Source organism: Nylanderia fulva, unplaced genomic scaffold (genome assembly GCF_048542155.1).
Source record: "Nylanderia fulva isolate GAGA-0341 unplaced genomic scaffold, ASM4854215v1 Scaffold173, whole genome shotgun sequence".
NCBI lineage: Eukaryota > Metazoa > Arthropoda > Insecta > Hymenoptera > Formicidae > Nylanderia > Nylanderia fulva.
Genome location: NW_028189979.1, coordinates 194,671 through 216,146, shown reverse-complemented (window position 1 = coordinate 216,146; position 21,476 = coordinate 194,671). Strand labels below are relative to the sequence as shown.

At 45.2% G+C, this 21,476-nt stretch overlaps 3 protein-coding genes across 3 annotated transcripts; all 3 read right to left on the bottom strand.

Annotated features, from left to right (window-relative positions):
- Nucleotides 1-12,521: 12,521 nt before the first annotated feature.
- On the bottom strand, nt 12,522-13,082 carry LOC146723707 (uncharacterized). Its single transcript, XM_085481317.1, has one exon. The coding sequence runs from the start codon at nt 13,080-13,082 to the stop codon at nt 12,522-12,524; it is 561 nt and encodes a 186-aa protein (XP_085337443.1).
- Nucleotides 13,083-13,678: 596 nt separating this feature from the next.
- Nucleotides 13,679-15,034, bottom strand: LOC114937011 (uncharacterized). The gene has a single exon (XM_029310372.1). The coding sequence runs from the start codon at nt 15,032-15,034 to the stop codon at nt 13,679-13,681; it is 1,356 nt and encodes a 451-aa protein (XP_029166205.1).
- A 74-nt stretch (nt 15,035-15,108) lies between these two features.
- Nucleotides 15,109-16,578, bottom strand: LOC114937012 (uncharacterized). The gene has a single exon (XM_029310373.1). The coding sequence runs from the start codon at nt 16,576-16,578 to the stop codon at nt 15,109-15,111; it is 1,470 nt and encodes a 489-aa protein (XP_029166206.1).
- Nucleotides 16,579-21,476: the final 4,898 nt, after the last annotated feature.

Below are 21,476 nucleotides of genomic sequence, written 5' to 3'. Positions count from 1 at the left end.
TGAAAAAAAAAATAACCCGTTTTGTTTTAAACGTGAAGCGAAGAACATTCCGGTGACTTCGGTTGTGCAATTGTTAAGAAATTACGAACTTGGTGTGCAAAAACCGCCGAGAAGAGATGTTGCCGATTTCCTGGAAATTCACAAAGACATTTTAAGAGTGACTGGTGGTTTATCTAAATGCACCAAATCGTCTAAAGGACACAAGCGAGTCGCATGTTTTCAGCGTCGCTACAAAAATTGTGCCGATTATTTCACTGTAGAAAACCTTTATTTTGGTAGCATGGATAAGCCTTCACCATCGACGTCATGTAAATCGCAATCATCTGAATATGATACAGATTCGGACCAAGAAATGGAGGAGTCAGACATGAGAGAATCGAGACCATCGCCGTCATCGTCATCATCGCCAGATTACTTGTCGCAACCTATTTATTTTGCTTGATTAAATAGGCGTACAACATATGCGAAGAGTATATCAATGTTTCTAAGAATAGATATGTATATGTCTTCGCGGAAGGTGTAAACATGCTGATAGTCAACTACTGAGCAGCCGCTATTTTTGTTTCGGCAAAGATCATCTTTCGGAGATAATTACAATTGCGCGTTGAAGAACAAAGGGATGATCGGGATATATAATGAGGACCGATGCCGCTGCCGGGTCATAGTACGGTGACATTCGCGATCATAGAAGTAGTGAGCATGTTGTGAGCAAATGGATGTTAATGTCGTACCCATTGTTGAAGAAGACGATGGTGATGATGAAGAAATGGAAGAATTGGAAGAACTGCAACCACTCCACGACGATGGGTACGACAGCGGAAACGCTGTTCGGGAGTCGTACCACTCACGTACGGTAGATGTGCGGGCCATCGCATCCCTCAACGAACAGACGAGGACATTGTGATGGCATACGTCTTACCATGAGGGTTGGTGAGAATCTGTATTTCTTGTTTTATGAGAAACAGATTCGCGGTCATCACAACCATCGAGAGGCACGTGACGATGCGGTACAGAGATGTACCGCATCTGTATTGCATCAATTGCCAGGAAAGAGTGTTCACACTCTTCCTGGCCAACTTGTGCCCAATCTGTCAAGGCTGTAAGTATATATATAATATATTAAAGTATATAAAATAGTATAATAATTTATTATATTTCTATGTGCAAGTGCAGAGGCACAGTCTGACAGCGATGGCTGACGCGACCTCCTTTCTCGTAGTCGCCGCATGGATACGGCACGCTGGCTCTCTCTCGCCGCGATAAGGCTCTCTCCGCTCTCTTTCACCGTCACCCTACAACCACCTATATTAAGGTTTATTTTTTATTTTTTTTATTTTTATCTTTATTTTTATATTTTGTATTTTTTTATATTTTTATACTTTTTATATTTTTTATATATTTTTTTACATATATTGTTTTTTATTTTTTATATTTACACACACAGTAGAGAGAATTTGGAGTCAATAAATACCGCGGAAGTGACGAACCGTGGGGTCCTTATCTCTACTGTAACACATGTACAAGTACACACACACGCACACACTCGCACATACACATACACATGAGGTGTAAATCCGACCGGCAAACTCCACGTGGTACACCTTGGGTAACGCCAATGCCGGCGGTAATGTAAAAAATTATGAATAAAATATATATTTATTAAACCAAAATATTTATTAATTTAAAAAAAAATTTTCCTTCTTTCTCTCCTTCGCATCTCTCTCTCTCTCTCGTTCGCCGCGAGCCGCCGACTCTCTCGCCACCGGCCCGAGCCGCCGAATCTCTCTCGCCACAGGCCCGAGCTGCCGAATCTTTCTCGCCGCAGGCCCGAGCCGCCAAATCTCTCTCGCTGCAGGCCCGAGCCGCCGAATCTCTCTCTCACGCTGCGTCTTTCACTCTCGCGCGCTGCGTATTAGTTCGCCGTCTCTCTTGAATGCATGCGTCTTCTCTCTCGAATGCGTACGTCTTCTTTCTCTCTTAATGTCGCGTGCGCCTCGTAAGATAAAATTATCGATTTTCTCTCGCCGCGTCTTATCTCTAACCTCGTAAGATAAAAATATCGATTCTGCCGCTGAATCCAGGCTTGGATATGACAATGTCCTTGACACGATAATTATCTCTCGCAAAGTATGTAACGGATGGCGCGCAAATAAAGTACACCATGATACGTATATACATATAAGTATTTATTCGTCTTATATTTAATACATAATTATATATAAAATTTTATTACATATTAAAAACTAAAGCTACTAGCTCGCAATCGACAAGTTGGTGCTTGTTGAAGGCGTTGCTAGCGCGTATCGCATTCGGCAATTCTCTAGCATCCGTTACAGTGGATGCAATATTGGAGAATTGTGTATACTTGATATCGACCGTTGCGATGAGCCTCGTCAATCGATCAAACATTATTTCGATGCATGAATCAAGCTCGACCATACGACGTAACGTCGATTCGACCATCATCATGCGCACGTCCGCTGATTCGAGACTTATGAGCTTGGTGTCGTTTATCTTGTGAAATCGCACTGTTAGCGGCCCGACACTTATGAAATTATACACATCGTTGTTGGGGGAGTCATTGTTCAGATAATTTTTAATAGCGTGACGTTGCTCGTAAAGTCCTTTCCACGTTTCGAGAGATAGTATTAGCTGTTTTCCCCGATGATCTCCTATGGCGATCTCCACGTAACTCGGCGGATCCACTCTGATGCCGATTTCGAGGAATTTGAATTCCGTGGCCGTCAATGCGTATCGTCTTCCAAGTATACAAACCGCACGAGACTCCAGCGAAACGCTGAAAAAATTAGATAAAAATTATAATTCGTAAAAAATATAAAATATAAAAAAATAAAAATACAAAAAAGTTATATTTACTCGTCACATTTCTTCTCGCACGTTTCATCACGTCTCGGCATGTAGTAATTCATGCTGCTGCTGCTTCTTTGAACCGAGAGTATTAAAAAGTGAACCGTCAGTTAGAACAGTCGACGAAAGACTGATCGTATAAAAAAGTACTAATAATCGAGTAACGCTCATTTTTAAAATATTAGGAAAAGGGGTAAAAGGAATTCTTAGAAATATATCTGGAGGAAAAAAAGAAAGAAAAATATTTAAAAATAGTAGGAGTAAAAGAAATTCTTAAAAATACAATTGCGTAAGAAATTTTAAAAAGTAATGGGGGGTAAAAGGATTTCTTAGAAATATCTGGTGAGGGAGGAAGAGAAATAACAAAGAGAATAGTATGTAAACAATGTTTATTAAAAAAATGGATGATTGTCGCAATTGGCCAACCACCAATTAAATAATTTAAATACATTTTGTAACGCGCAATTTTTACATGTTTATTACACCGTAGAGTATATGTAAGATCTAACTTATTTAATGCAGACACATCTTCATATATGGCATCCAAGGTTTCAATGGTGAAACCGCTGCTCGCATCGTCTATTATTTCGGCCAGCCATTCTTGCTTTTTGAGTCCTTTTACATACACGAGAGAGGACTCTTCTTCCTCCTCTTCTTGTTCAATTATGCCAGCGATAGCTGCCGTGATCAAGCGCTGAGCCATGCAGTATGGAACATTTCCATCCTCCCATTGCAAGCTGTGATGATGCTGAGTTAACCACGAGGCCTGGCGCCTTTCCGACTTTATAAACACGCTCCATGGCACAGGACATGCGAAGAAATAGTGCGACAGGATATATCCTCTTCTCAGGATTACCGCTTCCTTCACAATAAATCGTTTGTTCAGGATAAATCCTTGCAGGTCGACAAACGTTGGTGCAGACATGATCTTCTTCGATGTGAGTCAGTTGAGAGGTATTACGATACTCTTCAGACATCTCACATTATCATGATTATGTATCCTCCTCCTCCCTCTCTCTCACACGCGTAGTTGTGTAAACATTTTTAGGTGATTTTGCGCACAACGTTGGTCAACGGGTTGTACTGGATCACGCGATCGTGCATGATAAGACAATATGCTGTGGTATTATTAGGTATATTCTCCTTACACTCAAACTTTAATCTCACATCCACCGTTGCGCTCTTGACCAATTTGTTTTGTCGAGAACAATCGATAATCACAAACGGACCGTAACGTAGAAATAACGAGACGGTGAGGCTCGGCTCGAGATACTCGTATCCGTAATAATTTTTGCAAAAACGCGCATACGTGTCATACAGAATCGACCATCTGTTTCTATCGAAATCCAGATTCATATCGTCGTACGGATAACATTCCGAGTTCAGATAAAGTTTCACGTTGGTTAATTTACAGTTGTCAAATCGACTCGTATCCTTGGACATGTTGTTTTTCCGCCCTGTCTGTAGAGCAAAAATTACATATCGCGGCTTCTCCAGTTGAGTCGCGGTTTTAATGGCCCACGAATGCTTGGTCGTACGCTGCAATAGCGGAAATTCGTATAGATCCCACGAGCGGAAACCCATGCTGAGATAACGTCCGCTTTCCAGAGCGCGCAGCATCGACAGCTTCTTAATCTCGCTCAACAACACGTGTGGCATTTGCCATTGTATCTTGAATATGTTGATCGCAGGCTCCAGTGCAGAATCTCCATACAGACAATTATTGTCGTTGCGCGCTCGTATTAAGATCAACTTATGATACGCGCAATAATAACCACGCGTTTGTAATCCTCGCAAAATCCCATCAACATGTGCAACGGTACACAAAAATTAAAGTATCCATTCACAGTAGTCGGGCTCTCTCAGCCTGCATTTCGCATAATCACGCTTTTATTGGATGACATTGTTACATAGTTTTTCAGCAGACTTGTTATTCTCACATTCCTGTTGCGATCAATCTCCACACCATCGAGCTCATAGCGAATTTCGTCAAACATGAATGCGACGCAATTATTTCCCAGCGCCACATTGAATCCCTCAACTGGATGATTTATCCGCAGTTCTCCCTTGATGTAGAGGAAACTTTCATACGGCAACGCATATAAATCTTGTTGTTGTATGGGTATTCTTATCTCGTCGCTGTGTCCAAATGTTGTGTTGGCAAACGGGTTGTATGTGTGAGTCTCAATCTTGACGATGCAATCGTCAAAGACTGGCTCTTCCTCGATGTTGAGAATCACAGTCATTGTTCAGATGGCACGCACCGCAAATCTCAAAGATTGTAAAAACGCAACGTTTGACGACGAGGTGAATCTTCTTCGTGGTTGATTTGATATTAGCGAATGATGTTGCTGCTAGCCTGATTGTGTTCTTCGTGTCTTTGTTCAACACGAGCATCCCGTCGCACAAAGTGTTGCTGCGGCCCGCCGTCGTACGTGTAATCTAACTGTTATCTCTTCACCTCAAAAATCGAGCAATCGTCCCTCCTGGTCAACAACGCGTAACACTAAATCAGTAATGCTCCATACGAAGACCGGCAGGTAAATGATCTGCGCCGGTGTTTCCGATATCTTATATCCTGGTGGTACTTTCGATGAAAATTCGTGTATCGTGTGAACAAGTTTATCGTTGCTGTATGCACCCGCGGTCACGTTACACTCTATGCGAATAATGTTCACGTTGATAATATTAATCGGCATGTCCGATTTGTACCATTTTCACGGTTGCAGTATACGATTCGAGAATCCCAGCAGCGATCCAATGTTGTTGGACATGCTGAAGTTTACTCTGTAGGCACATTTGATCTCGCTTCTCATCGTATTGTAATTAGCGCAGAGCACGATTGGGTAATCTTCATCGGCGACACCTTTATCGTTAACAGCATTATGTTTTCGGGAAAGTGCGCGTTTCAAAAATTCATGTATCGCCTGCAGCTCGTACGATCCCTCGGGAATCGTAATTTCCGCGTCGTCCTTGCCGTAGTAAAATTTATTATTCGATAAATTCAAATTCGATATAGTGTGATAAGTTTCAAAATCCGTCAGACCGAGCTCGTAGTCCGCGTTGCTCAAATCTATGGGCAGAAAATAGGTCGCCGCGAGGACGCTACTCTTCCCAGTCAATATTAGTGTTAGCGACAGATTGACAAAACTGAGTTAAATAGCGCAATGTCAGTCTTTAAATTTGCGGCGAGAATTCAACCTCTCGGAGAAACTGCAAGCACAATTGTCCACAGATACTTTGATTATACGTTTGATAAGAGGTGTAATTGTATTCCAATTTTGGCACATTTAAATATCGCATCAATTCCTCGGGTGGTCGAAGATTGCCAAAACTGTCGAAATAGATTGCGCGATTTCCCTTTTTTGCATACGCCACCCAATGAGTACCAGGACCGTCTGTACTGTCCAGATTGACGATATTGCTCTCATTTTCTCGCGCGCCATTTATCGGTAAATTATTGCGCATAAATACACCTTTAAAATATGGAATGTGCATACGTTTTGCAAGTTGTAGCAATTACACATTTGCATATCTTTCGGCATTTTTAACGTTTTTTTGACGTTTTTCTCCTCGCTCCTCGTCCATATTTGTAAGAGGCAAGATACAGTCCGCGGCCTTCCATGGCGCGATTGTGGCGTAATATCTCTTGCAACTGACGTTGCGCGGCCTTTTTGTTGTTCACCGCTTTTGCTACGCCAGCCGTATCGCCGACCAGGGATCCGAGCGCGCCCAGCATTGGTAAAATCGGTAAAAATCCGCTTCGTTTCGCTGCCGAAAGTATTCTCCTCTTTTTTGTCCTCTTTATCGTCTTCAAGCCCATGCCGAGCTTTGTCTTGGCTTTCATCGCTGCCCAGACAACAGCCGCTGCGGCTCTCTCACCGAGACTTGAGTCTTTCGCGACAATGCGAGTTTTCGCTTTCTCGGAGAGTACTTTATCCGCCGCGTGTCTCTCGGTGAGTTCGCTGCTCCGAGAGTACGCTATATCGTGTTCACGGCACGCCGCGTCTAATGGGTTGACGCCTTAATCACCTCTAGCTAATTGCTTTTCCAAACGAGTTCCCGGGCCGCAAGATTGATAGCCGGGGATATGAAGCTCGACCGGAAGTGCGTTTATCGCACAATTTAATAGACCTGTACCTATTTTCGCTGACATTCGCTGCAATCTCTAGACAATACTGAGCAAAGCGCGAGTCCGCGCAGCTATAAATAGGCGGACGTTGGAAGTCAAATCGGGAGTGAGAAAATGAAATTCGTGCGACAACCTCTGACGATACGAGTGATGAATTACGAAGACAGAGTACGCTGCAACGTGAATAAAGATGTGCGCAAACACGGTACGATGCTACCGACAACTATACACGCGATCGTTTGCGGCCCCTCAAACTGCGGTAAAACCAACGTGTTGATAAGCCTGCTGGAAAGTCCGCACGGCGTGCGTTTCGAGAACGTGTACGTGTACTCTAAATCGTTGCAACAGCCGAAATATCGCTATTTGGAAGATTTATTGACTCCGATTGACAAAATTGGCTACTTTACATTCTCCAATAACAGTGACGTCATTCCACCGAGCGAGGCATGTCCAAATTCAATTTTTGTCTTTGATGACGTGGCATGCGACAAGCAAGATACGATAAGAGAGTACTTCTCAATGGGGCATCACTCGAACATTGACTGCTTCTATCTCTGTCAGACATATGCGAGAATACCGAAACATCTTATACGCAAACCTGCTAATTCTGTTTAAACAGGACGCCACTAACTTGAAGCATGTGTACAACGATCACGTAAATACCGACATGTTGTATGAGAATTTCAGTGATTTATGTCGTACTTGTTGGCAGCAAAAGTATGGATTTCTAGTGATAGACAAAAACAGCTCGCTTACGAACGGACGATATAGAAAAGGATTTAACGAGTTCGCAATACCGCAAAGCCATTAGTCGTCAGTAGTATTCTCTAGAGTTTCTCTCGACCGGCTGATAATATTCGCGAGCGTGAAAAGGTTGCCATGGAGATTGCAAAGACGGCCGAATCGATCCGCAAGAAATATCGCGCTCTGAAGACCGAAAAGATCGATGATGATATCGCTGTCAAGACTCATTTTAAACCTATTATCGAGCCGCTACAAAAAATTGTCGACAACGCGACGATTTTGGTGAAAAACGAGTCTAACACCGACGACGACGGTGTGAAGATCAAAACACGGTACAAGGGGGAGACACCAAAAAAGAAAAAACATAAAACTATCAAGCAATATAAAGAGGAGGCATTGAAAAAGAGAAAATATGATATTTCGAAGCCATTAGACGCTTCATTGCCGACAACATTTACACCGATAAGCGTACTACCTGTGATACCCACAACACTCGTAGACAAAAATGTTTTCGAAACCACGCGTAACCCGCCCGAAATATCTCTTCGACGCTGGTTAAGATCGTTGGAAGGTCAACAAATAATGCGAAAGGATTGGGGACCATTAGGACAAGAGTACATGGACGCTCTGCTCGGTGCTGATGAGAAGAAAGAAATTGATAATGTATATGAAGTCTATTTCGGCGAGAATGAAATGCGGCTCGGCAGCAAGCGATTTGACATTGACAAAGATGACAATATAATCATAGGCGACACGCGGTACATTGGGACGCCCGGATTGTACGAGTTGATCTTCAAAAAAAGACCTGATTATCAGGAGGACGATTTGCAAAAATACAAACACATATTATTGGCAACAAACGCGCATAAACGCAATTTTGATGCGCAAGGTCGTGTGAAAAGTAGCAAGGATGACAAGTACAAATATATAATTGCACCGTTGACGCGGGTGGAGAGCCCAAAATCTGGCATGGGAATGCCTCGCGCTATGACGCTAACCGACAATAAGATTGATTACGTGCACTGGGACAACCCCATCGAGCTAGTGAATCGCTTACGATTGCTCGACGCTTCACGCCAAGCCGGCAACAACGCGCACGACAACGAGATCCTGTCGATTATCGAGGAACTGCGGGAAGCGAGCATTATTATAAATTAAACGAGGTCCCGACAATCTATTCAGTCCATCGCGTGACACTTTACAAAGCATTGCAAAAAAATGTCTATCAATAAATTTGGATTATTCGAGAGGAGAATTGATACAACCGGCGATCATTAGTATACATTGATGAGAAGATGTGTGCGTAAAAACGCTTCATGTCGCGTCGCTACAGATTATGACGCGAGATCGCGCAAAATTCGCCGTGTAGCGCTACATGAGGCGGATACCGATGCCGTCAACAAATTGTACCTGGAAGAGTGCTTTAAAACATTGATGATCTAACAGAAAGAGTTAGATAAGAAGCTGACTGCGTTAGAGAAGGATGTACGAGCGTTGGAGACTGCGATAAAAGAACTTTTGCGTGCGCCAAACACTACCTCAGACACAGACATTTAATGAACGGTTGGCTCAGAAACGTCCATCAAACAGTTGTGAAACGTCTAGAAGGGATTCTCGAGTGGTTGCAAACAGTTGTTGAACAGCTACGAAGAATTATCAGCGTAGTACTAATCTACAATGAGCAGCGGCGGTAGTTATGTGACCGCTGACAACTGTAGTAAAATGTCTAACAGTGAACGGCGTATCGGCTGCTGCGAACGAGGCTACGAACGGGTCAGAAACGGCTGCGAACGAGGCTACGAACAAGTACTTAAAGGCTACGATCGCCTCAGGTACGGCTGCGAACGGGCCAGGGCGGGCTTTGAACGGGTCAGAAGCGACTGCGAAAAAGGCTGCGATCGAGTCAGGAACGATTTTCGAAACTGTCAAGGACGTGAGTGAACGAAAGAACCCGAAAAAACCCGAAATAACGAGGCACGAACGTGAAAGAACCCAAAAAACGATGCACGAGCTCGAAATAACGAGGCACAAAAGAACCCGAAATAACGAGGCACGAACGTAAAAGAATCCGAAATAACAAGGCACGAACGTGAAAGAACCCGAAAGAACGATGCACGAACCCGAAATAACAAGGCACGAACCCGAAAGAACCTGAAATAACGAGGCACGAACGTAAAAGAACCCGAAAGAACGAGGCATAAACGCGAAAGAACCCGAAAGAACGAGAATGAATAGTGAAAATAACAACGAGCAACATAATTTGGAGAGACGACAATTGGTAAACGAGTTGCACGCGTCAGCGAGAAAAAATTTCCCTTGAAGACATGTCATAATGCGGGGATACAATGATCTGTGGCAAGCCGACATTGTCGAGATGCGTCCGTATTCCCGTTTCAACAGAGATTACTACTACATACTCACCGTCATCGATGTGTTGAGCAAGTATGCGTGGGCTGTACCACTCAAGAGTAAAGGAAGAAGCGAGACAGCTGACGCAATCGCCCAGATAATTCAAGATAGCAAGAGATGCCCGAAAAACATGCAACCTGATAACGGGAAGGAATTTTACAACGCCGATGTGCAACGACTTATGCGAAAACATGACATTAATCACTATTCTACATATTCGGTATTGAAGGCGTCGGTCGTCGAGCGATTCAATCGCACGCTAAAGAACGACATGTGGAAGATGTTTACGCTGAATGGCACTTACAAGTGGTTCGACATGCTGCCACGCCTTGTATCAGATTACAACGGACGAAAGCATCGAACGATTGGTATGCGACCAGCCGACGTTACCCCCGCGATCGCCGAAAGACTTTTGGCTACCGTGTACAATCGTGTAAAAATCGCGGGCCCGGCAAAGTTCAAAGTAGGTGATCAAGTACGCGTCAGCAAGTATAACAACTTTTCCAGAAGGGATACACGCTAAATTGGACAACCGAAGTGTTTACGATTGTTAAAGTGCAGCATACTAATCCCGTAATATATCTACTCGAGGATTATCGCAAGACATTTATTGCTGGAGCGTTTTACGAACACGAGCTGCATCGCGCAAATTGTCCGGATATGTACCTCGTGGAGAAAATACTGCGCAGGAGGGGTAACGAGGTTTACGTGAAATGGCTGGGATTCGACAGTTCGCACAACTCTTGGATACATAAAAACAATGTTATTTAATGTATTTTATTCAATCATTGTATAACATACTATATATTGTATACCATATATAAAATATATAAAATATATAACAAAAAAATATATATATAACAAAAAATATATAATTCTCATTAATACATTGTTGGCGTCTCGCCGATCGAATTTTTGCCGGTTGGAGGACTGCTGGTGGATTGCGCGGATTAGAGGGTGGAGAATCAAACGAGCACTTTACACGTCACTTTTCTTTATTCACGGCACGCAAATCCGTGCCGTCATTAACCAACGCAGAAAACACAGAGTTACAATAGAAAAACCAATAGTAATTTCTCTTTATCTCGGTAATTTACGCCTATGGTACCGCTCGTCGTGCCAGTATCAGACTGACCCTTTGAGACGCGAAGAGGAATTTCGAGAAAACCCCCTTCCCTCGTTTCGAGCTCCTTGATCCACCCGATCGCGAGGGAAAGGGGACCGTAGTCCTCGCAAACATTGTCGAAAATGACCATATAAGGCAATCGCCGGCGTTGTGTACCAAGCATCAAAAAATTGTTTTGATGGCTCGGGACGCAAACCTTTCGGAGGCCTCGCGGTCATCGAGCCAACGACGTCTAGAGTACCAGCGGAGTCCCGCCGACACTTCAACATTCCGCCCGCCTCGTCCGGGGGACGAAATAGAAACGCTCGCCGCCCGCCGTACGACACTCGCTCGAGGCCCAGGCGTCCTGTTTGTTCTAGTGGTCCGGGGCGGCCGGGAGCGGGCAGATCTTCGTGATCGGCCGCGTGAGCCGGGAGGTGGCCGTGTCGATGCTGACGACCCGAACTAGGCCGTCGGCTCCTGGATGCACCTCGTGAACTCGCCCAAGGGCCCACTTTGATGGCGGCCGCAGCTCGTCCTTCAGCAGAACCAAGATCCCAGGTTGGAAGTTGGCCTTGAAGTCCCTCCATTTGCACAGCTGCTGAAGATGCTGCAGGTATTTTCGGGACCACCTGTACCAAAAGTGGTCACGCATGTTAGAAAAAAGTCGCCATCGCGTTTGTACCTGACTCGGCGGACCCTCCAAGGTTGTTGGCTCTGGTACATTAATCAGAGCTTCCCCGATTAAAAGGTGACCAGGGGTGAGCGCCGCAAAATCTGTCGGATCCGCGCTCAGTGGGTAGAGTGACCTTTGACACCTGCCTCCCATAGTCCTCCGAAATGCGGAGCCGCGGGGGGGGGGGGGGATAAAATTCCACTTGACCCCATTGGTGGCAAGGAGAGCTTGACACTCCTGGCCGAATTCCGCTGCGGCGCGAAACATCCTGCGGAGCTCCCACTCGGCGCCTCGAAAGTTTCCGTGGTCGCTGACCAGACGTGCGCAGTGGCCTCGCCTTGCAACGAAGCGCCGGAATGCCGCCAAAAAGGCTTCCGTAGTGAGGTCTGATACGGCCTCCAAATGCATGGCTTTCGTGGACAGGCATACAAATAAACAAATGTATCCTTAAAGGATTTTTGACCTCGACCCTTCGAGGCTCGAAGCTGGATGGGCCTGCGTAGTTCACGCCTGCGGACAGGAAGGGACGTCCCGCCCGGACGCGGTCATGCCAGAAGCTGACCCATCTGCTGCTGTAGCGCTTTGTCTTAGAAGCGGACGCATCGGACGCAGCGATGAATCTCGGAGCGGATCAGCGAGCTGGCGTGAATGATCCAGTACGTTCGTGCCAGGACGCTTTGAGTCAACTGATGGCCGCCATGAAGAGTGCGCAGATGCGCGTCTCGGACCAGCAGAAGTGCTAGATGGCTGCCCTTGGCCAGTATGATCGGGTGCTTCTCGCTATAGGTCAGGGGCGAGTTTTCAAGTCGCCCCCCGACTCGTATCAGTCCATCCCGTCCTAGAATGGGTCTCAGCGCCAGAAGAGGTGATCGGCGCAGGAGGGGCGCATTGCGGGAGAGGGCCTCCAGCTCTCCCGCAAAGTCCTGTCTTTGCGCAATCCGCAGCCAACTGAGCTGACAGTCGTTCAGTTCGGCGGTGGTCAGGTGAGTCGTTCTCGGTCGGGCCTCGCGGTGAAGTAACCTACGGCAGAATGCGGTGATGCGCATCAACCTGGTAAGGGAGGAGAAGCGTATCAGAAGGTCATTGACCGCTCCCTCGTCTCCGTCGGTAGCTGTCGCGTGCGCTCGGCACTCCTCAGGCAGCTCCATGCCTTGATTCCGATCCGCCGGCCAGGTGTCCTTGGGTCGTTCTAGCCAGCCAGGTCTTTTTCACTACAAGCGAAGTTGCGACAGCTCGGTCGGGATCAATCCTTGCGTGGCGGCATCCGCTGGGTTCTCTGACGTGAGGACGTAATGCCAGCTCGGCTGGCACCGTCTTTTGGAGTGCAGCAACCCGATGGGCGACGAATGGCTTCCAGCGGGAAGGATGGGCCCGCAGCCATGCCAACACGACCTTGGCGTCCGTCTAGGCGTATAGGTGCGAGAGGGGCACCCCCAGGCCAGCGCTGGTGTTCCGGAGTAGGTGCGCTGTCAACAGGGCACCGCACAGCTCCAGTCGCGGCATAGAGACAGGCTTCACCGGGGCCACTTTGGTTTTCGCGACCAAGAGGTTGGTTGTCGTCAACACCCAGGATGTACACCACAGCGGCGTACGCTCTTTCTGAGGCATCGGAAAAGCCGTGGAGCTCCACGTGTCGCTCGCTCGTGATCCCTGTCCACCGCGGAATGCTGAGCTGATCTAAGTCTGGCAGCATAGCCAGAAGGCGCGACCACCGCTCGCGCAATGTAGGCGGGATGGCTTGGTCTCAATCCAATCCAGCCATCCATAAGTCCTGGATGAGAATCTTGGCGCCTATGATCACGGGAGCCGCCCAGCCCGTCGGATCAAAAAGTTTGGCCACAGTTGAAAGGATGGTGCGCTTGGTCGGATTCTCGACCTTCGACAGCGCGGGGACCGCTCGAAGGTGAAGCTCATCGTTCGCCGGAACCCAGAGTACTCCTAGAGCACCCACGTTGTCCACCCTGGAGATGAGTCGTTCGGTTCTGCCCACGGCCGGACACAACACGGTATGAGTCCCTGCCCATTTGCTGAGTTGGAAGCCGCCGGCAGCGAAGAGAGCCACAGTCTGCCGCTGGAGTTCGAGCGTTTCCTCCATCGAGCTTGCTCCCGCGAGGATATCGTCCACGTAGGTGTTGGCCCGGAGTACAGCTGCCTCGAGTGGAAATCGATGGCTCTCGTCCTGCGCGAGCTGTAACAGAGTCCTTATGGCCAGGTACGGCGCAGAGGCCGTGCCATAGGTGACGGTGGTGAGCCGGTAGTCCTGCACCATCGCCGCTGGATCCGCCCGCCATAAGATCCGCTGGAGATCAAGGTCCTGCGGATGCACCCGGATCTGTTGAAACATCTTCACGATGGGCGTCGTGAAGGCAAATCGATGCAGACGCCAGCGTGTGAGGACCAGCCATAGGTCCGCCTGCAGCTTCGGTCCCGGGATCAGCACGTCGTTCAATGAGATTCCCGTAGTGGTCCGGAAGGAGGCGTTGAAAACGACCCTGATTTTACCTTCCGGATCTGACGCCTTCACCACCGCATGGTGCGGCAGGTAATATTGCTCGCCGATTGTCTCGCCGCGGGGTGCCGGTTTCATGTGCCCGCAGGAGGCGTAGGTCGCCAGGAAGTCGTGATATCGCTCCCTGAGCAACGGATCGCGCGTCAAACGGCGCTCAGTGCTGAGGAGCATTCGCAAGGCCCCGTGGCGGGAAGCTCCAAGTCCCGTCGTCGGGTTCTCCTTGCGAGAGAGCCGCACAATGTAGCGTTCCTTCGCATCACGTGCGTGAGTCTCAACGAAAAGTCGCTCGCAACGAGACTCCTCTGGCGTGAGTATCGGCTGGGCGGCCACCTTTTCTAACTCCCGAAACCGTCGGAGTTCCTGGTGAAGATCAGGCTGCGTGGTGATATGGTGGACGGCGACTCGGCTTGGAAGAGGATCGGCGGGTCCGATAAGGGAACCCATCAGCACCCAACAGAACACGGTAGAGTGAGCGGCTGGTTCCCCCGGATGTCCACGCTTGACCCCTTCGTCCAGCAGTACGCCGTAGATATCGGCGCCTAGGACGGCGTCGACTGCCGCCGGCTTGTCGAAGGCCAGGTCGGCAAGCATTAGATCCCGTAGATACGGCCAATCACCTCTCGGAATATGTTTCCCGGGTGTGAGGGCGGTGAGCCGGGGCAAGATCAAAGCCTTCGGCAAAGTGATCCGTACTGTCGGCGATCGCTCCGTGCCGATACCATCAATACCGCGTGAGTCACTCGCCCAGTCGTCGCGCTCTGAAGTCCGGAAACCGTCACGTTCACTCGTCGGCGGGGTAGTCTCAGCTGCTGGGCTACGCGTTCCGAGATGAAGGATGCCTCCGATCCTGAATCCAGAAGAGCGAGTACTGTCAACGATTGGCCCAATTCACCAAACACTTGAATAACCGCGGTCGCGAATAGCACTGTCGTGGAGATAGAACTGGTCAAGGCGGAGATCTTGGTCGTCTCCACGGGACCCGGTTTGTCAGCGGAGTCGTCGGATTCCGTTTTCTCCCAAGCGGCAGGTTGTGGCGTCGTCTCCGTGTGCAGAAGCGTATGATGCTTCTCCTGGCAGTGGCGACAGCGGTAAATTGAAGGGCAAGCTCCGGCGGCGTGACCCTGTCCCAAGCAGTTGAAGCAGGCCTTTCTTTTGCGCACTTGCTCGCGGCGCTGCTTCGTCGAGTATGCCTTGAATCTCGGGCAGGAGCGCATGTGATGTTGCTCCCTGCACAGGGGGCACGGCGTGCCTTTGTGGTCACTCGCAGCCATGGCGTGAGACGCGACATCGTCCTTGCGGCTCGTACGCTTTTGTTTGGAAGCGGAACTGAGGGTCATCGGTGGTGTCCGCAGATTGAAAGCATCCAACGCATGAGCCCGCGTGAAGAGGAACTCCTTGAGCTCCTCGAAATTAGGGAACTCCCGACTCGATCGATGGCTTTCCCATAATAGCCTGGTGGCGGAATTCAACTTCTCGACCAGAATATGGACGAACCAGTCATCCCAGTGCTCCACCGGGCGGCCCATTGCTCTGAAGGAGCGCGAAGCTCGGTTGACCGCGCTAATCAGGCGGTTGATTTCTGCTGATGACGGCTTGATTATCGGCGCGGCAGAGAGTAGCACGCGCATGTGAGTCGCCAAGAGGACTCGCCGATTATCATATCGCGTCACGAGTTCGTCCCACGCTAGCGCGTATCCGTCGGAAAAGATTTCGATATTGGCGACGGCGGCCTTTGCGTCCCCGCTGAGGCTGGCCTTCAAATACTGCAGCTTCTGTGAGGGAGTGAGTCCCTCTACGTCATGGACCAGCGACTTGAAAAGGTCTCGGAAGCCTTCCCACGCCAGCTGATCGCCGTCAAACCTCGGCAAGCTTATCTTCGGCAGCTGGATTTGGCGCAATACTGAACTCGCGGCACTTTGCCCGTCCGCGGATCTCGTCGTCGGCATAAAGGATGTGATACGCGACTTCGCGGCTACGTAATTATCCTCGGTCACCGCGTAAACGTCCTGCCGCATGTAATCCGAAGTGTCTACCTTCTCGAAAGAGAAGATGGCATCGTGCGCATCCAGGAAGCGCGTCCAATATGACTCGAACAACTCGAGGCGCGTGGTGAGATACGTGCCAGTTACATTCATGAGATATTAGTTAAGTCTGTTAAGAAGCCGGATTCAAATGTTAAAGATGGTTGGACGTTTGTGAATATTATTAAAAATACAAGGGTTAATGACGATGACGTAATGATTTCCTTGGATGTTTGTTCGTTGTTTACAAATATTCCAAAAGATTTAGTTTTTCCTGCAATTGAAAGTCGTTGGAGTGACATAAGTCTAAAAACTAAATTTAATTTGCAACAGTTTCTACACGCTATTGATGTAATACTTACTTCAACTAGTTTTCAATTTAATGAGCAGTACTATGAACAGATTTATGGAAGCTCTATGGGATCCCCTCTATCACCGATATTAGCTGACTTGGTAATGGATGACTTGAAAACAAATTGTTTAAATTCTTTAAGTTTTAAAGTTCAGACTTTTTATGGATATGTGGACGACATTTTTGTTATTTTACCTAGCTCTAAAATAAATGAAATTTTAAGTACATTTAATAACTATCATGAACGTTTAAAAATTTACACATGAAATAGAAACCAATTCTTCTATTAATTTTTTAAATTCTACAGTTATCCGCAATGGGAATAAATTGACAACTAATTGATTTAGGAAACCTACATGTTCTGGCAGATACATCAATTTTCTTTCGAGTCATCCTATCAAGTATAAAATTAATACGATTTACAATTTAGTAGACCATGCAATTTTACTGTCTAACGAACAATTTCATAATACGAATATTGAGATTGTAACGAACATTTTAATAAATAATTGTTTTCCGGATCATATTATTAATAAGTATGTAAATAAAATAATTAATGTACTGAATAACAATAGGAATGTTAACGGTCACAATGCGGATAATAACGACAGTTTAAGTAATGATTTAAGTAATAACGTTAATGTGAATTCGGCTCAAGATAAGAATTATGTAATTCCACTCCCATACGTTAAAGATGTTAGCGACAGTATTAAAAGGTCACTTAAAAATGCTAACATAAATGTTGTTTATAGTTTGCCAAAAAAGTTGAATAGGCTGATAAAACGAGGTAAAGATTTAATAACTAATGATATTAAAACAAATGTAGTATACAAGATTATTTGTGAAAATTGTAATGCATCATACGTTGGACAAACGAAAAGACATTTATGCACTAGAGTAAAGAAACATGCCAGCAATATTAAATTACATGAGTCTAATCATTCGGTTCTGAGCAAACACAGATGTAATTTTGGACATAACTTTGATTGGAAATCACCGACCATTTTACACAACGAAAAACATGTAAGAAAGAGAGAGATTGCTGAAATGTTCTTCATAAAGAAGCATGACAATACGGTTAACCTACAGAAAGACACCGAGAATTTGACAAACATTTACGACAAAATAATAAAGATTGTTTAGTGGCGCGTTTCAAATTTAGTCGTTGACGAAACATCATAACGATGGGACGTGTTCCTCTTTTAATTTTTAACTTTCAACATCATAACAATGGGACGTGTTCCTCTTTTAACTTGTAACTTTCGATTTTAAATAACATCAGTGTGATGTTACGTTAATCTCAGTTTAATTGATGGGTATGTTTATAAAATTTATATTTATTTTATTAATTTAACACTTAAATGAGTTCTCGTATGTTAAAAACTATTGTGTAATATTATGTTGTAGAAATTTCACTTGAAAAGAACCACAACTAAATGGTCGAAACGTCGTGAAATAATTAAATAAAATTTGCTAGTTACGTCGAAGTCAAGTTTTCTAAGCTTATTTTCACCACTAGCGACCAATATTAATTTTAATTGATCATAATAAATATAATAAATATAATAAATATAATAAATATAATAAATATAATAAATATAATAAATATAATAAATATAATAAATATAATAAATATAATAAATATAATAAATATAATAAATATAATTTACAACGGTATTCGATAATGTCCTCACGGCAAGGTGTCGGTCGACTCAGGTACGACATACCGCTTGTCATCGTAGGGACTTAGAGCAATTTTTGTCTCGCTGATGGTATACACTTTATGCAATTTCGATCTTATGCATGACAGCTGACACGTCATTTCAATTTCTTCATTAAGGCAACGCGTATAATCGTCGAATGTTATACTACGCGCTGCAACGTTACTTTTGACGCTTTTTGCTTTTTTAGTGTCTTTTTTACCGTCCACCCGCAAAACATACATTTGCTCTAAGCCCAACGAATTCGGTCATCGCGCCGTTATTCTCATCTTTCATCAGACCTGGCACCTTTTTATTCGCGAGTGGTATACCGTACACATTATTGGCAGCGTAATCGCTGGTATCAAATCGAGCGATATCGCGTTTCAAATTTTCATAGACATCCTGGCATTTAATTTGATATATTAAACTGTCCGTGTCGGTGTACATTACTCTACAATTGTCACAATAGAGCGGTGACATGTATTCGTGGTGAAATTCATAAAGACATATTTTAGATATATCGAGTATGCACATGCCGACGTAGATTGGTTTGTAGAATTTAACTTCGAGTTTGCGTAATTCTATGGCAACTAATTTTTTAAAAATATGCTTGTACTATGAAAATTTGGTTTCGCGATCATTGCCTCCGCACCGTACCGTCCGTCCCATTTTGTTAATAATTTTACATCCACATAATTGCGCACATTTTCCATCGTCTTATCGAATACCGCATTATTCATGTGGTGTATTCATTGTATTCATATATCATCATCACTTTGTATTCACGTGATCTGCGGAATCTCCGAATCAACAACATATCGCTACGGCGGGGACACGAGGGCAGAGTCAGTCCACGGACGACGCTCGTACGTAACGTACCGGCACACCGCATGACGCGCTTTGTAATCGGAGCGAGTTCTCGTGATATTGAATAATAACCATATAGTTGTTTATTGAAAGTCACACTGGTGTTTAATCAACAACCCGGCCTCAGGGCAAAACATGATAATTTTGGCGACGAGGAAACGCGAACTCAACAATCAAAACCGCCATAAGAAAAGTAGGAAAAGGGCGCTTGATTCGCCGTACTCGAGATCCACTATATACAGTAACTGCAAAGCAGTAACGAACAAGCTAGTAGCCAATGAAGAATGTAGCATTCGATAACAACAAAACTCAAAGGTATCGGGAGACAGAATTACACAAGTGTAATTCACGAATAAAGAAACTTCTAGAATAGTTCGATATTCGAATGTCGTCAAAATTCAGTAGCAAAGAAGAAATAACGATTCATAAGATTGACTACGCAAGGACATCGTGGATTCAAAATCTCTCAAAGGCACAACTAGCTAAATTATTATCGGACCTAAACATTAAATTCGACAATAATAGCAATATCGAACAACTACGAAAACTTCTAAGATCGCACGTACGTGATAAGCATCGTGAACAAGAAACAGAACGCAACGAAACACCTGAGAACGAAATAAACAAAGTCCCGGAAATAATTCACACGATGTCAGAACACAAAGCATCAAAGTTAGAGTTCGTACTAGGAAAAAACGACTGAGAAACATATACGAAACGACTCGATCTATATTTCTTGGTAAACAATATAAAGGCTGATAAGTAAGCAGCAGTATTGCTAACGAAAATCAACCCGGAAACGTATAATTTAGCAAGAGATCTATGTGCACCAGACAAACCAAGCACAAAAACATATGCGCAACTAGTCGCGCTTATCAAAGACCATTTGAACCTCAAACCTTCGGAGGCGATGGAAAAGTGTAAATTCCATCAGGCACAACAAGCATTAACGGAATCGGTTGCTGATTTTGTTGCAAGATTAAAGCGACTTTTACTATACTGCAACTTTCCGGATGTAAATAATGCGGTACGAGATCAAATTGTGTGTGGCCTCAAGGATCATGCGACGAAGAAATTTCTATTTTGAGAAGAAAACTTGACGATACAGCATACAAAATTGCGACACAAATGGAAACGGCAGAACAGGACGCGACGACGACTGATAAATTGAATACGGCAGCGACGCCAACCACAAGTTCGGTGCAATGGACACAGCAGCCACAACAACGTTCTTACAGAAGCACACGAGGATTCGGGCGAGGTAACAAACAGTACACTAGAGGCGCATCAAGAAAGAAAATTACGGACGACAGCTCAAACACTTATTAGCGGACAATCATATGTTACTGCTGTGGAAAAGACAATCACATGGCCAGAGATTGTTTTCAACGATACCAAGCATGCAAAGCCTGCCACAGGAAGGGACACCTCACAGTAATGTGCAAATAAAAAAAATCGAAGGTTCAACACCTTCAAGCAGTGTCAACCCAGGAAACTGAGAAGGGAGAAGAGTCTTCAGAAGACTTCATCTGACAAGAAGAAAACGACATTGGTAATAATCGGATAAGAGTCGGTAATGTAAATATCATAAACGATTGTAAGACCGCGGAACCAATGTACATAAATATTATTGTAAACGGAATTAATAAGATTATAAAGATGTAAGTAAAGATGGAAATAGATACGGGAACATATGTAATGATAATGTCGGAAGAAACAAAAAAGAGATATTTTCCGAGTATACAAATTGAAACGCTGAATATGCCCCTAAAAGCGTATGGTAAAGTCCCACTTGAACATGTCGGTATTAAGACGGGATTAGAGGTGCAATTAGGTAGGCAAAAGGCAACATTAAAAATGATAATAATAAAGGAATTGGAACCAACATTAATTGGAAGACAATGGCTACAGGCATTAGCACTATGACCATTACTTTTAAATGAATTAGTAAGCGATACGTTGAGCTGCCATAAAATAGATTTGAGTAACGTTAGTAAAGAATTTCCAAAATTATTCGGGCCGGGAACGGGACTAAATAATAAAGGTGTTTTAAAATTAGTACTACAAGAGAATTCACAACCAAAAGCGTT

Bases quoted from the DNA above. Each gene is read 5' to 3' on its own strand.
- LOC146723707 (XM_085481317.1), bottom strand. From the start codon at position 13,082: ATGGAGCTGCCTGAGGAGTGCCGAGCGCACGCGACAGCTACCGACGGA.
- LOC114937011 (XM_029310372.1), bottom strand. From the start codon at position 15,034: ATGCTTGCCGACCTGGCCTTCGACAAGCCGGCGGCAGTCGACGCCGTC.
- LOC114937012 (XM_029310373.1), bottom strand. From the start codon at position 16,578: ATGAATGTAACTGGCACGTATCTCACCACGCGCCTCGAGTTGTTCGAG.